This window comes from Calonectris borealis, chromosome 14 (assembly GCF_964195595.1).
Source record: "Calonectris borealis chromosome 14, bCalBor7.hap1.2, whole genome shotgun sequence".
Lineage (NCBI taxonomy): Eukaryota > Metazoa > Chordata > Aves > Procellariiformes > Procellariidae > Calonectris > Calonectris borealis.
The window spans coordinates 3,542,532-3,556,980 of record NC_134325.1 but is presented as its reverse complement, the minus strand read 5'-3'; the positions used below and the strand labels follow the sequence as shown (position 1 = coordinate 3,556,980).

Here is a 14,449-nt window from a genome sequence, read left to right as displayed (position 1 = left end):
TATCCACAACCCAGCCCCACTGCACAGGGGTGGAGGACGGAGAATCGCCGGTGGGGAGAGCAATGCCTGCAGCGGGAAGCAGAGGAAGGCAGGTCTGGCTGCATGGTTTAGCCCTTCTGCCCCAAAAGTGAAGAGCAGGGGCATACAGCAGGCAAGGTCAGTCCTGCAGAGACAGACCCTGGCATGAGAGCGTTGCAGAGGAGAGAACAGAAGCCTGGAGGCAAGAGGAGATTTCCACCAGCGGTTCTGCATTGGGAGCCATTGCAGCATGTCCCAGCCTGAGCTGCCGTGCTGAGCGAGGGAAGGAGAACACCACTGGACCCAGAGTTTGGTTGTTTTTCAGTATCAAACAGCCTCGGGCAGTTGGTAAGAGCCCACATTGCCACTTTACAGAAAACTTCTTGCTCCGCAGGGTGGCCGGAGGTCCTGCAGCTCAGGAAGGGAGGGGAGGAGGAAAAACTGTACCTGTGCTCAAGCAACTAGAAAGCTGATAAGGTGGTGTTGAGCGAGTGACATGGGGTGAGCAAGAAGGGTTTGGGAGCAGAAAGGCAGCCATGAAGGGATCCAGCAGCAGGGAAAAAGGATGAACGTAGTTCAGGTGGGTGGAGAGGAGCTGGGGAGCAGGGACCTCTCAGCACACAAAACAGCCAGATAAAAACCCAAGAACAGAAACAAGCCACGATCCTCCAAGCTATCCGGTCATTTTGCTATTCACAGTAAAAAAAACGTGTTTATGAATGAGCCTATAGGGCAACAGTGCTGTGCAGTGGTTGTTTGGAGTACTGGGTGGATCCTAGAGGACATCCCGTGACAGCCACTGGCCTTTCAAGACAGGATGCTGGAAAAAGATCAGAGCTGAGGGCACTTTCCTTTGAGCTGCTTGCAGAAGTTCAGGTAGGGCAAACAAAACCCGCTGACAACCTAGCAAAACCTGTTTGCTATAAAGAATTGAACCTCAGTTAGATCCCACCTGGTGCATCAAAGCAGACTTCAGAAAAAAAGAAGAGGTCTGATCAAAGAGGAGACCTTAAAATAGGTTTCTGAAAGCCACAGGCAGAGAAGCAAGTTGAGGGTACAAGTCCGGTGGGCTTCTCCTTCTTTACATCTAAAAACATAGCTTTGGGCAGGCTTGGGTTTGTACTGCTGCCCATCTCAAAGTGGCATTCAAGAGAGCTTCTCTTGTAAATGGGCACCACAAAAGGAAAAAAAAAAAAACCCACAAACAAAACAATATGCTGCACTCAGAAGCCAACTCCTTGAGGGGAAAAAAAAAAAAAGAAAAAAAAAGAAGGAACACAACCGCCAGAAGCGTTCAGAAACAAAAGGTGTTTTGTAGCAGACAGAGCTATTTATAAGCTTGGCTATGAAATAAAGCTTCTTTTTTATAGTAGGAAAAAAGAATGAGCTTGTTTTCACCCCGACAACTTCCTCTCCTCTCACAAGGCCAGATGCTGCCCGGTTGGATCCAACCAGTTATCACCTCCCTCTACGCCATTCCTCCTTATTGCCACAACCCTCTACTATCATCCACTCAAGATAACACCAGGATATCTATTAACATAAACACAATATGAGCATGAGATCCAAAGACTGTTTCAAGAGGGCACAGCAACCCAGCTCTGCCTTCCCCCTTGCTACACGTCAGAGGACGGTCCTTTCTGCTCTGTTGGTCTACCCAGCACAGCAGATGTTCTTGTCCTCCCTACAACCACCCTATTATGGACTGCTTCCAAGAGGTTACTGAAATCATTAAAAGTTTTTCCCCCGATTAATTCCGGAAATCAGGGAATTAGACCCCAGAAGCATCTGAATTTCAGAAGTACATCAGCCCCTATGCTCAGCCAGAATGACCTCCAGCTATCTACCTCTCCTTGCAACATAAGAGAGCATGAGAAAAAACCAGCAGATAGACTGTTCCTTTGAACTAGCAAAGGCAAACGCATCTTCACCCAAACAGCAGTAGCTAAGGGATTTATTCTGCAGATTAAACTAAGACAGGTATCCAGCTTCCTAGCAGCGTCAGAAAGTCAAAGACCAAAACAACCCCCCACTGTGTACCCAACTCCCTTCCACCTCAGAAAGTCAGGCGTTCGCCCAGAAGCAAGGCTCCAGCTGTTACCATGCAGTACCTCCCAACTCACCCAAAGCGTAGCTGGCAGAAATAACCCCAACGTCCCGCCAGAACAGCGCCAGGAGTTTGTTACACAGCGCAAGGTCGTACCCCACCTACCTGGTTAACGACTCCTCCAGGCATGCTATTGCTCTGCAGCATCATCTATCAACACCTTCTTGTACTGGCCATGGCCTGTCGCAACAAATTTATACTTTTTGCCAGGCGTGGACTGAACAGGAGAGAAAGAAAGAGCCAAAATCAGCATTTTTCTCCCTCAAATAGGCAGTCAAGATCAAATAACTGAAGCCAGAGGAGTATGTGATACGGTTGTCTGTCATCCCAGAGGACTTGGAGCCAGCCTGCTCTGTACTCCCTTCTTGCCCCTGCCATGTAAACCCTTTGCGCAGACTGACCGCCACTTTCTATAAGCGTAAGGTAACACAGCAAGCGCGGGATGGGAAATAGGAAAGGGAAGATGCAATGCCAGGCATCGCGAGGGACCGCTCATCTAAGAGCCCCAGCCCCCGAAGCCAGGGCTGGCTTCACCCTGGCGAGAGCCAGTTTCATTTACCACCTCCTGGCAGCAGTATCGATCCAGGCACAGACAAGATACTTTGATCTTCCTCTCCCAGCCTGCACGGTTCAAGCAGCAGGCATTTTAATAGGCATTCCCACAAATGTACCAGTAGGCACAAAACCCCAAGCGGTTAGGGTGCCTTAGGTTCAGTTCCACTTAATTTTGCACGTTTTCTTTACTCTCAAGATTAAAAAGCATAACAAGAGCAAATTAACTCACATTTGCAGTTCAATTTTAGCCTAGAAGGCTGGGGCTCCCAACCCATGGCCTGAGAACAACGTGCTATTCAAGATACCTTTCAGTATTACTGGTTATAAAATGATTTTTGCCCCCATTTTTACTAGGGCTGAAGCGATAGCAGCTCACTGTTAGGAAGACCTCTTAGGTATGCAATTGCATTGATAGGTACAGGCAGCCCTTGTTCCTACAGAACATCACCATCTTCTCGATACTTCCAACCCAGCTAAGAGCTCTTTTCTTTTTGACAGCAGAGCAAGTGCTTTCATACTCGCACGGATACTAACTCACCTTGATGTTGGTCTCGGGTTTGGGATTGCCCTTCTGTTCCCAAAGGCTTCTTTTACTCACGATGTCTCCAGCCACAATATCCTGAGAAGATGATGTTCTCATTACCCTTCACTGCTAACGCTGCTGAACATGCCTTTGTTCACGTCCCTTTCACATCTGACCTTCTTTTTTATTTATAATATCACATCATCTGACCTATGACAGCTGCAGCTAAAACCCATGACTGTGAAAACTTCTTCCTATTCCCAGTATATCCTATGTTTTCCTCTCTCTCACTCTCTTCAACAAGAGCCTGGATCAGAGATCCAAGATGTTTATTTTCTTAAGTTTGTTAACTATTTAAGACATGTTAACATCAAGGCTTTTTTTTATGTGGAAAGAATTTCATTCACATAAACACAGATTTGCAACCCATGTGTTACAGCAGCAGCCTCACTCACAATGACCAGAAAGTGAAATTGAAAGCAATACATAATACTCTCTGCATTTTCCAATTTTACAGGATTTATCTTGGTACTAGATCCAACTCTGTGCTCAACAACCAGAGCTCAGTCCTAGCCCCTGCAGAAGACGTACACGTTTTCCACACCAGCTGAATTTATTCCCATTTCAAAGCAAACCCTCAACTAGCATCACAGAGGCTTTCCTAGCTGTACCACCAAGGAGCGATTCGGGACCCTAGCAGAGATGAAGCAAAGCTCTGAGGTTAGCCAACAGGCTAACGCAAGTTGTGCCCAGAGGCCAGCCCCTCTTCCCCTGCACAAGCCGGGCAAGTCCTGCGGGTGCCATACCTTACAGGGTGGGGACTTCACGGCAGACTGAGCTGCGACCTCTCCAGTCTCCCAGAGGCTTTTTGTGCTGGCTACCATCATGCTCGTGGTCGGAAGGTCAAGAGAGGGCTGTCGGACAGGTTTTGGAGCCTTTGTGGATGTCTGGAAAATAAATGGAGAAAGATCGCTGTCAGGGAGAGTGTGCTCCCCCCCCGTAATTGGAGGTCCTCAGGGATGAGGGGTTGTAAAAGGAGACCTGTAGGGTCTTGCTAGTTCCTGCCAGATGCTCCCACCCTTTAAGCAAGGAATGTGAGGAAACAAGGATGGGGCAGCTTGCTAAAGAAACGTACTTTATGCTGTGAAGGGAGATAGAGACAGGAGAAAGGGCTGCTCCCATCCAAGGGGAGATGATTCAGTTGTCATCTCCCAGATGGTGAGACTAAGAGGCATGGTGGGAGAGCAACGCCCTGCAAAGAGGGCTCCTTTGGAGGAGGGCTCTGAAGGGGACCGAGAGACAACACAGCAGCCCACCTCAATAGCCTGTGTGTACTGCTCCAGCCTGTCATCGATCTTTGACACAGGGAGGGGAGGCTGGGTCTTCTTTATGCTGTTACTGGAGAAGCAAGAAGAGGATTAAGGTGATCCCCCAGTATCTCAGTCAGAAGACTTTGAGGGCCACAGGCAGCCTGTCACTCCTGCCCATACCCACAGCAGGGCCCTCTGGCATCCTCCGTTTGGAGGAAGGGACCTGCTTTACCCCAAGGCCCTCTTCAACCCTAGAGATACCTTTTCTTTATTGAGCGGTTCAGTGACTCGGTTCTGTCCGTGATCTAAAGTGGGAGAGAGAAGACAAAGATATTACTTTTCTCGATGGACCTCAGATGGATGTAGGTCACCTTGGCTGACCATAGTTCAAACATTTCTCTTCCCTGCTCCCTCATCCAGATTTTGGTTAGAAATGCCTCACTCAGTCCCACGTTCCCACACTGAGCATCCCTTTTCCTTCTCCTTTCCAAGGCAGGTGAGCAGAATCCCAACCAAAAGCACCAGTGCACAGTAGCAGCCCAACCAGTTTCAGGGGCAAACCAACAACGTGCAGCTTGACTGACAGCTGAAACAGCAACCCAGACCATTTTTCCTGCTCAAGGACCAGGTATCTTTCTCAGACACTCGGTTTCCTAGCCAGACGCAAGAGAGTGACAAGTGTGGAAAGACAAGGGGGAAAACTAGAGGCACTCCCAGCCACATCTGCAGAAGAGGAGCCAAGCATGAGAGGAGCACAGGCATGAGTTACATCGCGGCTTATCCACACCAGAGAAGCGCCCAGACAGGGCAAGTCAGCACGTGGAGCCACCTGCAAGGCAGCCCTGCAGGTCAAGCCATCAGGAAAGAGTTTTGCACGAGAGGCAAAGTTTGCAAGAACTCTTTGGCCAAGACGGGAAGGTGAACAAACACTTCTCAACCACTGAATAAAGGAAAGCTGAAATGTTGCTAAACCTCACAGCACTTTTGTGCCCCAGAAAACAAGAACACGGAGAGAAAATCACTTTCAAGTCAAAGAGGAGGCTATTTCTTAACAGCAGCTCCTACAGAGTCAAGGAGCAGCAATCAAGTAACAAGGAGCCTCTCTCCCTGTATACTGCTGCCTGTGCCATGGGAAACATCACCTACCAAGTTAGCAGGTGAAAAGCAGCACTAACTGCTCGTTTTAAGACACTTTCAGGATGCTGGTGCTAAATTTTAGCTAAGCAGAAGATAAGACAGTGTCACAGAGAGGACACGTTTAACAGCTGTGCCCAAGAGCACAAGGCCTGTTAGAGAGGAGCACAACCACCACCAAACAGCGCAACCTGGCTAACAGAGATGCGCTAGGGAGAGTCACTCTACGGGGTCCCAAGACAGCAGCGTGACAGATATCGCTCCAGCCAGCAGTTTCTGCTGGGCAGGCTGTCCACCTGCTGCCAGCTTGCTCCTTTGCTCGGTGCTGGAGGAATTGGTGCTTGCCTGAGCCGTGGCTTCAGAGATTGGGTTGCCCATCCCTCCGGGTTGGCCATTGATGGGCAGGCTGGCACCTCATGGGGCATAACAGCACCTGAAAGGGGAATCGGGTGGATCCCCACCCATGTCTCAGCTTCTCAACCACAAGTAGATAAGATATCAATAAGAAAAAACCTTGCCAACCCTGCCAGAGAGATGTTGTGCAGGTGCAAACCACCCACAGGTGCTTCCAAAAGGTCATAAATGAGCATCAAGTTAAACACAGAGGGGCCTAAAAACAGGTTGTAGGTGACAGTAAGTGTCAGCATGACAGTCTAGGTGGGAACAAACTTCTCCTAAGCTATTTGGAGGCCACCTCCCTCTGCCCTGTAGGGCAATTTTTTGCAGCGAGACACATGCATTTCTCTGGTCCAAAGCACTTTCTAAAGGCCAGAAGAAACCACAGTTGCTCACTCAGCCAACCTCAAAACTCAGAGCTTACAAGCAGCCTGGGACAAAAACTGGGCTGGTACAAGGCTTCCCCCCTGCCACCACACATCCATTCCAGCCCCCAGGCCACGTTGGCCCTCTGAACCCCAAAAACCCCGTCCTACTTCACCCCAACATCTGCCTGCCCCAGATGTGCACCCAGCCTCCACCAGCCACAGCTGGCAGGGGAGCTCACCGCCCACCGCAGATGCGCTCATCTTGCCACTGCACGCCGTGTTTCTGCTGAGCGATCCCGTGCCAAAACACCTTCTTGGTGGTCAATATGTTTAATTCTTAGTGTTCACATAAAGCCCTGCTAGCTGGGGTGTAAAGCACCTCCTGCCTTTGGAAAGATCCCAAGCTCATATTTTTCCTGAAGAGCTTTACATTCGGCTTTGTGTATTGGTGAGCTCTGACATCACCGTTACAAAACACAGAGACTGTATTTCTAAACCTTTCCCTGAGCTAATGCTAGCAGCAGCAGCAGCTAAGCTCAGGTCAGGAAGCTATGTGTGTTTTGGGTTTGTAATGGTGAGAATTTAAGCACATAAAAGGCACTAGAAGTGTTTCCCACATCTCCCCGCCAGTCCCACTCAGGGGTATGCTTTGGCCACCCCCACCCCCCTTTTCAAACCTAACATTGGCACATGGCCTGCATCCAAACCCACCCTTTCTCCCCTCTCTGATTTTCAAAAGGCTTCTCCATAAAGAGCAAGAATCTGATGGTTGTAGATGATGAAACCCTCCGCTTACGATCTATTTACTGGTGCAAGAGGAAGCGTTCATACAATCCTCCCCGTCCAGGAAATATTGACTAAGAAGCAAATAGCACAGATATAAATGCAAAAAAGCAGAGATAATCCCAACAGCAGATTAACAGGCTACCCAGGCTCCACACAATTTCCCTCACTGCTATAATCAACAAGCTTAGGGCTTACAAAGACAAAAAGCCGTTCGCTACAGAAACCACTTATCTGTAGCTATTGTATTTAAAAGCACGTGCACAGAACTGAGGATCTGTAGCAAATGCTTCTGAGTCACAAGGTGCAATTCAGGTGGTGCTAAAACCAGGAGTTTCACAAGAGCATCAATGCAGACAGATGTGATTGGGAAGGACACAATGCTTCAGAGATCAGGAATCCCAGTTTGTTTAAAAAAATTTAAGTCATACTTTCTGATTTATTCTAAGTGAGATAGGGAAATTCCAGTGCTTCAATTTTGGGGGGGGGGGGGGGGTTTGGAAGGGAAATTTCATTTTCTGATTAAGTTCATGTGTCATCCTTGACCAAATTCACAAGCTTAAAGCACAGACATCTTTCTCAGTATTACAATATTCCCTGAAGTCCTCAGTGAACTTAGACATTTAGGGTGATTGGCAAAGCATACACAGAGACAGTTACAGCCTCCAACAGCTCAAGCAGGCAAAGCAGGAGGAGAGGAGGCTGACAACCACGGAGGATGAAGGAAACGGATCAAGTGATTTGTCCCAGCCTGTAGCAGGAGTGGGATAACAGGATTCACACCCTATGTTACCACAAGCCCTGGGTCATCTTTCCTCATCCTTAGTTAGGTGCTCCATTGCGATAGCTGCCATCGCCTCCAGAGGGGCCCCAGGAACACAAACCTTGGTGGAGCACACTGCGGTGTGGTCAGAGCACAGCTCCTCCTCCTCCAGGCTGGCAGGGCTTGGGGCTTTCGGGCGTTTTTCTGGTGTTTCTTCTTCTTCTTCTTCATTTCTCCTTCTCTTCTTTTCCTGAGTGCAGAAAATGAACAAGCCAGGAAGTGAGCTGGTCAAAGTGCTCACTATGCAACAAAAGTGATTTTTCCCCTGTCTCCCAGGCTTTCTGCTTTATACTAAACAAACACAGAAACTTTGAGTTCACATCATTTAATTTTGAAACATCCAGGAAGAAGCTCATGTGTTAATTTGAGGGGGCAGGAAGGGAGGAATATCAGAGAAATTTTGCAGGTTCAAGGTTCCAAAATGATATGGAAGGGGTCCTTGCATCAGTTAATAAAGATTTCTTACCACTATTGAGATAGGAAAATGTTAATTTCTCATTCAGAGGCCACAAGGAGAGAGAGCAGCTGCCTTTAGAATAAAGGGCTAGAAAGAGTCACACACACAGTTCAAATGCAAAAAGCATACTAGCCTCCGCAAGTCAAAATCCATTTATAACAGAAGGTATTTGCAGCCCAGCCACCCTAATGGACTTGCACACCACTCAATTTCCAGCTTTGTCTCTCTTGTTTACCAGGAATTACACCTCATCGGAAGAGCAAAGAAAGAAAACCTCAGCTGGGAGCAATGCAAGATTTAGACATACATCAAGCCAAAGTGCTCCAAAGGTGCAATAAAGGCTGGGGAAAGAAAAACAAGCAGTAAAATTTAGATTTGAGTTCTCCTGAAGAGCTACTCACTGCCCACAAAACCACAGGAGAAATAGTAGCACTTTCCTTCTCGGTATTGCAGGGACGCGACTACAACACCACAAGCTCTGAGAGCAAGAGGGCAGAGGCTGCCTGCAGTCACCCCAAGAAGGAGCACAGGCAAGAGTGGCACCAGCCCCGGGTTATGCCATGACAGCTTGTCCACGTGGGCTCACCACCCAGCAGTGTAAGCAGCAATGATGAGCTGAGCTCTTGGAGAGCAGCTCACCAAGCTTTCCCACAAGCCCTGTGGAGAGGAGAAGGTCAGCTCCTCCTGATCCCACCTCTTGCTCGGCTCTCTCCTCTTCCTCCTGCTCTCGGACCCGTTCTTCCTCTTGGCACAGCCTCTCTTCCTCCCCAGTAACCACATTCTCCTCCCGGATCTCCTCCGTGCTTTCCTGATCCAGCTGGATCTGCTCCAGTTTGACTTCGGCTTCCCTCACACCACTGTCCTCTTCTTCATATGACTGTCGTGGAGACCTAGAGGTAGGGGAGAGAGGTCAAAGAAGCAAAACATGTTGTTATGAGCCTACAGACGCCATCGGGTGCCTCAGACCTCTAGAAATCCAATTTTATCACGCCCCCAAGCCTACAACTTGCTGGGTGTTTCACACCAGGGCTCACAGCCACTTCCATGGTCCCATCCAGTTCCAGGCATCCAGATGTAACAGCAGTCACGTCACACTCCCACACTTTGAATACTCAGGACACAGCTCAACTAAGAGTTGTGGCAGAGCTGAAAGTATCTGCACCCTTCCAGCCTCACCACGGGCAAGACCCGCAGGAAAGCGGAGATCAGACAGACCCGAACACCAGGTCCTGGCCTCCGCTCAGACCCCAGGCAGAGAGGACACTACCACCATGATGTGGTGCTGGCTCAATTCTCTGCTCTGCTACAGCCGAAATCCCAGGTCAGCCAGCGTGCTCTGTGGTCCTGGTGCACAAACACAGATCTGACCCTGGCCCCGTGGTTCCCCGCATCAATTCAGTGTGGAGCACCAAACACAGCCTTCCTCTCCCTTAACTCGCCTTCCGTGTTAACAGAGCCTCTTGCTGGAGGAGGATCCAACCAACGACGTGTGGATGTGCTTCCCAAGATCCCCCTTTTCCCTAGCTGAAGCTAACCTGCAGGGCAAGGCTGCACAGCTACTCGCCTGGGGTTTTTGTTTGTTTGCAAGGCACAGGGCTTCGCAGGCTATGCCGTATCCACACCTGACCCCAAGCCTCAGTTTTACCCACCAGAATAAATAACACCTCTACTCACATCACTCACGTCATAGCCCAGCAAAACAAAGGAGGCCCAAAGCAGCCAGGGTCACCCCTTGGCTTGGGTTTAAAGCCTCCGAGGTTGCAGAGAGGAGACCCAGGAGCATGTTGAAGCAAACAGCTTTGCAAAAGCAGAGCAGCCCATGCCTTTGGGCACAGAGTCGGTGGGAGCACGTAACCCCAGAGCTCTCACTGGCTCACAGCCCTGCACCAAGATGTTATTACCATCGTACTTTCCCTGGCCAGAGAATAGCTTTCTCCTCCCACCCATTTCTTGGAAAAATCACCTGGCTTGTGACAACAAGGCTAGACGACTGGCTAGCAGGCAGCTGCCAAAGTGCAAGGTTGACTCACCGCTTCTGCCTCACCAGCCAGCCCCAAAACAAGAAAAAAAGTTCAAGCGATGCTTTTCCACCCACCTCTCTGCTGCTGGGAAGGCAGCTTACAGGACAGCCACCATCCAGCCCTCCCAACTGACCACATAGGGAAAAAGCTGATGCATATGCTGGCTTGCTTGGCTTGCTACTAATCATCCTCCCACAACAGCACAGTCACCAAGAGCAAACAGGCTCTGAAGGTTTTATAGCCTGGGCAACTAGTTTCTCTTAACCAGGATGCCAGCAATGCCTCCAGCTAAAATGCAAGTTCATATTAAAAATTTAGGCCGGCAGATACGATCAGTCTGTAGGATGCCTTTTGCACCACAGCAATTTTTTACGGGAGGCAGCTAGTCTGACCCAGCTCCCACCCTCTTGCATGCACAGCTGATGGCTGTGGGGGCAAGAATCTCCCCCCACCAAGTGGGGAACCAGAACCAAAAAGAAAACGTGCCTTAGCCCCAAGGCCTTCAGGGGATGCACGAGACGTTTTAGCTCCCTCCAAGGAAAAGCAACTGTCTCCATCCCCTCAGTCGTAGCCACCGCCTAAACACCCTTCACATGAAAAACCAGGGTTTGCTCCATATTCAGTTAAGCAGGAGAGAGGGCAGTTGAGAAACGCTGGCCACGGCGCTGCTTGTCCCAGCGTGGGGCATCCCAGCCAGACACACAGCCTACCTGGGCTCACGCCGCACTCCAAGCCTGTCCTTCGGGTGAGGCAAGTAAGCAAGGAGGAAGGGAAAAGCTGCTGAAGGGACTTCACAGGGCACAGCCACCCACTAGGAAGCAAGCCCAGCTTTTGCAAAAAGCCAGCTCCCAGCAAGCCCACAGGGTCTGAGCCCCTCCAGCCAAAAGCCTGCTCACCTACAGCCGCTGCCTTTAAAGCACCACCCTCTCTGATGGGCTTCACCTGCCACGGGTGCCACCTCCCCTCCTAGCACCCTCCTGCCCCGCTACAGAATAAACACAAGCATCACATAAAAACCCAAGGAGCGATTTCTGGAGAGGATAATGCAACCCTTCCAGCTAATTCTCTTTTGAAGGCTGAGAGGGGAATAGCAGCAGCCTTTCTCTCCGGACAAGCTCTTTGCAAGGGTGGTGGAAAAAAAGGCAGTGTGCTGAAAAGCAGCTGGGGCTGATTTCTAATTGCTCTCACAGATGTGATAATCAGTGCTGCGGCGAGGTGCTTGAGCAATGCTTGCGGGGTCAGGGCTGCGAAGGTACAGCTTGCAGAGTGGTTTAGCTAGAGTGTTTGGGAAAAAAGTAAGAAAGAGGCGAGCTCTATTTATTTGTTCAGCAGTAAATATTAATCTTAGGCATTTTTTCAGTCTCGGGGGTAAAGAAGAGGCTGTGTCATCACATGGTAAAATTCCCTATAAAATCAAGCTGCCAAGAGAGCTGAGTCACAGAGTTCACATGCAGGTAGATGGTGTCCAAGGGAAGTGGTGAAGGCAGGAGTTTGGTTCAGCTCAGCAAGGGGAGAGTGATGGGAGATGGGGACTAAAGAGCCGGCACACAAGCACCTCTCAGGGCTCTTTGCTGGCTGAGGAGGAGCCCCGTTGAAAGAGGAGTCAAGCACAAGGTGGGCTGGGGCCGTAACACCCACTATGCTGCCATGAGCCAGGAAGCCGCAATAACTTAGAACAGCTTTTTAGGCTGGCCTGGATTATGTTAGAGGCCGTTTCAGCCCCTGCAGCAGCTCAGGTGGCTTAAATCCGCTGTTGTCACTCCTCCAAACCCAGGCGTCCTGGCAGGCTGCCATTGCTTGGAGTCCAAAGCTCAATCCAAACATCCCCGAAGCCCAGGGCAGTCCCTGAGCCTGTTCCTCCCTGCTAGCCCAAATGGCAGGCGGAGAGCGTCCGTCCCAGCAGTGCGGGACCCGACCTGCCCCTCCTCCAGGGTCGGTCCTTTTGCTGGACACGTCGGTTCCCCTCCCCTCGGTCCGGCTGTGTCCTACCCACCTCTGTTTGCGCTGCTCAAGCTTCTGGGACCAGTCACTGAACCCCTCATCCTCCTCCAGCTCTGAAGTCCCGGATGGCTTAAAGTCATAGCTGAAACACAGCAAGAAGGAAAGTCAGGATGAAAGAGAAGAAACCCCAAACCTGGCCTGAAAGAGCCCCAGCCTGATACTGTCCTCCTCTCCCTCCAATTATTGCATCTTCTTTCCTCTGACTGCTCCCAAATCCCACTTGAAGCCTTATCCTCCGTTACAGGGAAGACGCCTTTGCCACGTGCTCAGGAGCACCCTGTACAAAGGGGGTCTCTCAGGGCATCACTGCGAGATGGAGATGAAGAAGGAGCAGCTCCGTGTCTCCGGCATGAGCACCCCGCTGTCCGCCTGGTCTCTGGGGCCGCACGCAGCCGAGCAAAAGACAAGCAGCACATCAAAACCAAGAAGTCCACGGTATTCTTCTGCACCAGAGCTGGCCCTAGCTTGTTTGAACCAGAAGTGTTTCAGACTTGGTTGCTGCTTGCCCTATGTTTGTACACAGCCCTATAGAAAAACAACCAGCAGGAGTGGACCTGAATAGATCGCTGGACGGGGAAGGCATGAAGACTCAAAGCTTAGGACACTGGCTCAAGTTCTGGCTTGGATCCTCACATTCCCCTGCAGCTTTGAGCCAGTCACATGCACTTGCACGACTCTGGCTCCCCGCCTGTGAATGCCCTACCGCTGTTCGGAGCCGCAGCCCTCCCGGGGCGCACAGCTGCCGGCACCAGATGCGGGCTGGCCGTGCACGGGGATTGTTGGGTTTTTTTTCCTCTTTCTTTCCTTGCGTTCGCAAGGAGAATCGCCTCCCGGCTGCGGGTCCTAGGTGGGCAGCCACGTTGCAAGCATCGGCCTGAGGAGGTGGCTTCACAGATGTTTTTGGGATGCAGGGCACTCACATCGTCTGGGAATGGGAATTAGGATGTGGGACCCACAAATTAGTTTAAAACTCAGAGATTCAAAATAATAAATGTGAGTGAGTCTTTTCTTTGCCTTTCTGGGCTCTTAGGAGGTGTCGGGAGATGCTTAGCTTCCTCCGTAACCCCGGTGGCTTGAAATATGGGGCATTTCTCTGAGATTCGGGAGTCTCATATAGAACTGACTGCAGGAGCTGAGGGTTTACAAAAAACACATGCCCTTGCCAGGCTCACCAGGGAGGGTAGCAGGGGGTGCACACCGAAAACGGCTGCTCAGCCACAAGTTTGAGCACAGCCCAACTCCTGCCACGTTTCCTTAGACTGCTGAGCGTGATACCGTGTTGGTCTAGGACATCGCAGCCCAGGCTGGGCTATTTTCCACTGCATGTGTAGCAGCAGCTCGTGGATGCCCCAGGACAACGCTCAGGAAATTTGATGCAGAGCCAGGATGGGACCACGGATCTGCTGAGTCCCAGGTCAGGGCTTCAGGCGAGCTGCAGTGTTGATGATGTCCAAGGCAGAATCGCTCTGGTATTTGTGGCCCCGGCCACAAACGTGTGCTCAGGCTGTCAGAAAAGCTCCCAGGGAGCAAGGGAGACCGGCTGAATGCTGTTTGAAAACTGGTCGCTTCCCTGTGCCCCTCTGCAAACCCAGCGCCAGGGGAAGCACGGTGCCAGCACAGCACCACCTAAGTCGATGTCCATCCCTCTGGTTCCCAAGGCTATGGGTGTCTTTTCTGCAAACCTGCCGTTTTGGGGATTATTTCTCTTTTTTTGTAGTGGGGGAAGGGAGGAGGGGAGCTTCGCTCTGTCCCTTTGGTGCAAGGAAATGCCGAGGGCGGGTTTGCACAAACAGGAGTGACATGGCAGGGATGAGTCCCAGCGCGGGAAGAGCCGAGGGAAGGAGGGGACAGTGTTTACACAAGAGAGAGCAAAGCTTTTCGGAAGATTAATAGCCAGGGCTGACCCTGGCTGCATGAACAAGCCCAGGTGGCCGTCAGCAGTTGCAGAAGAAA

At 50.7% G+C, this 14,449-nt stretch overlaps 1 protein-coding gene across 2 annotated transcripts in view; it reads right to left on the bottom strand.

The window, feature by feature from the left end:
* LSP1 (lymphocyte specific protein 1) overlaps positions 1-14,449 on the bottom strand; it is a 51,423-nt gene that overhangs the window by 8,579 nt on the left and 28,395 nt on the right. For both annotated transcript variants that reach the window (XM_075162990.1, XM_075162991.1), the window contains exons 3-10: positions 12,489-12,578; positions 9,169-9,364; positions 8,079-8,207; positions 4,775-4,818; positions 4,520-4,601; positions 4,010-4,150; positions 3,219-3,299; positions 2,231-2,342 (exon numbers count right to left, since the gene is read on the bottom strand). In XM_075162990.1, the coding sequence (XP_075019091.1) occupies positions 2,256-2,342; positions 3,219-3,299; positions 4,010-4,150; positions 4,520-4,601; positions 4,775-4,818; positions 8,079-8,207; positions 9,169-9,364; positions 12,489-12,578 (850 nt within the window). In that variant the 3' untranslated portion in view covers positions 2,231-2,255. The remainder of the gene's footprint in view (positions 1-2,230; positions 2,343-3,218; positions 3,300-4,009; positions 4,151-4,519; positions 4,602-4,774; positions 4,819-8,078; positions 8,208-9,168; positions 9,365-12,488; positions 12,579-14,449) is intronic.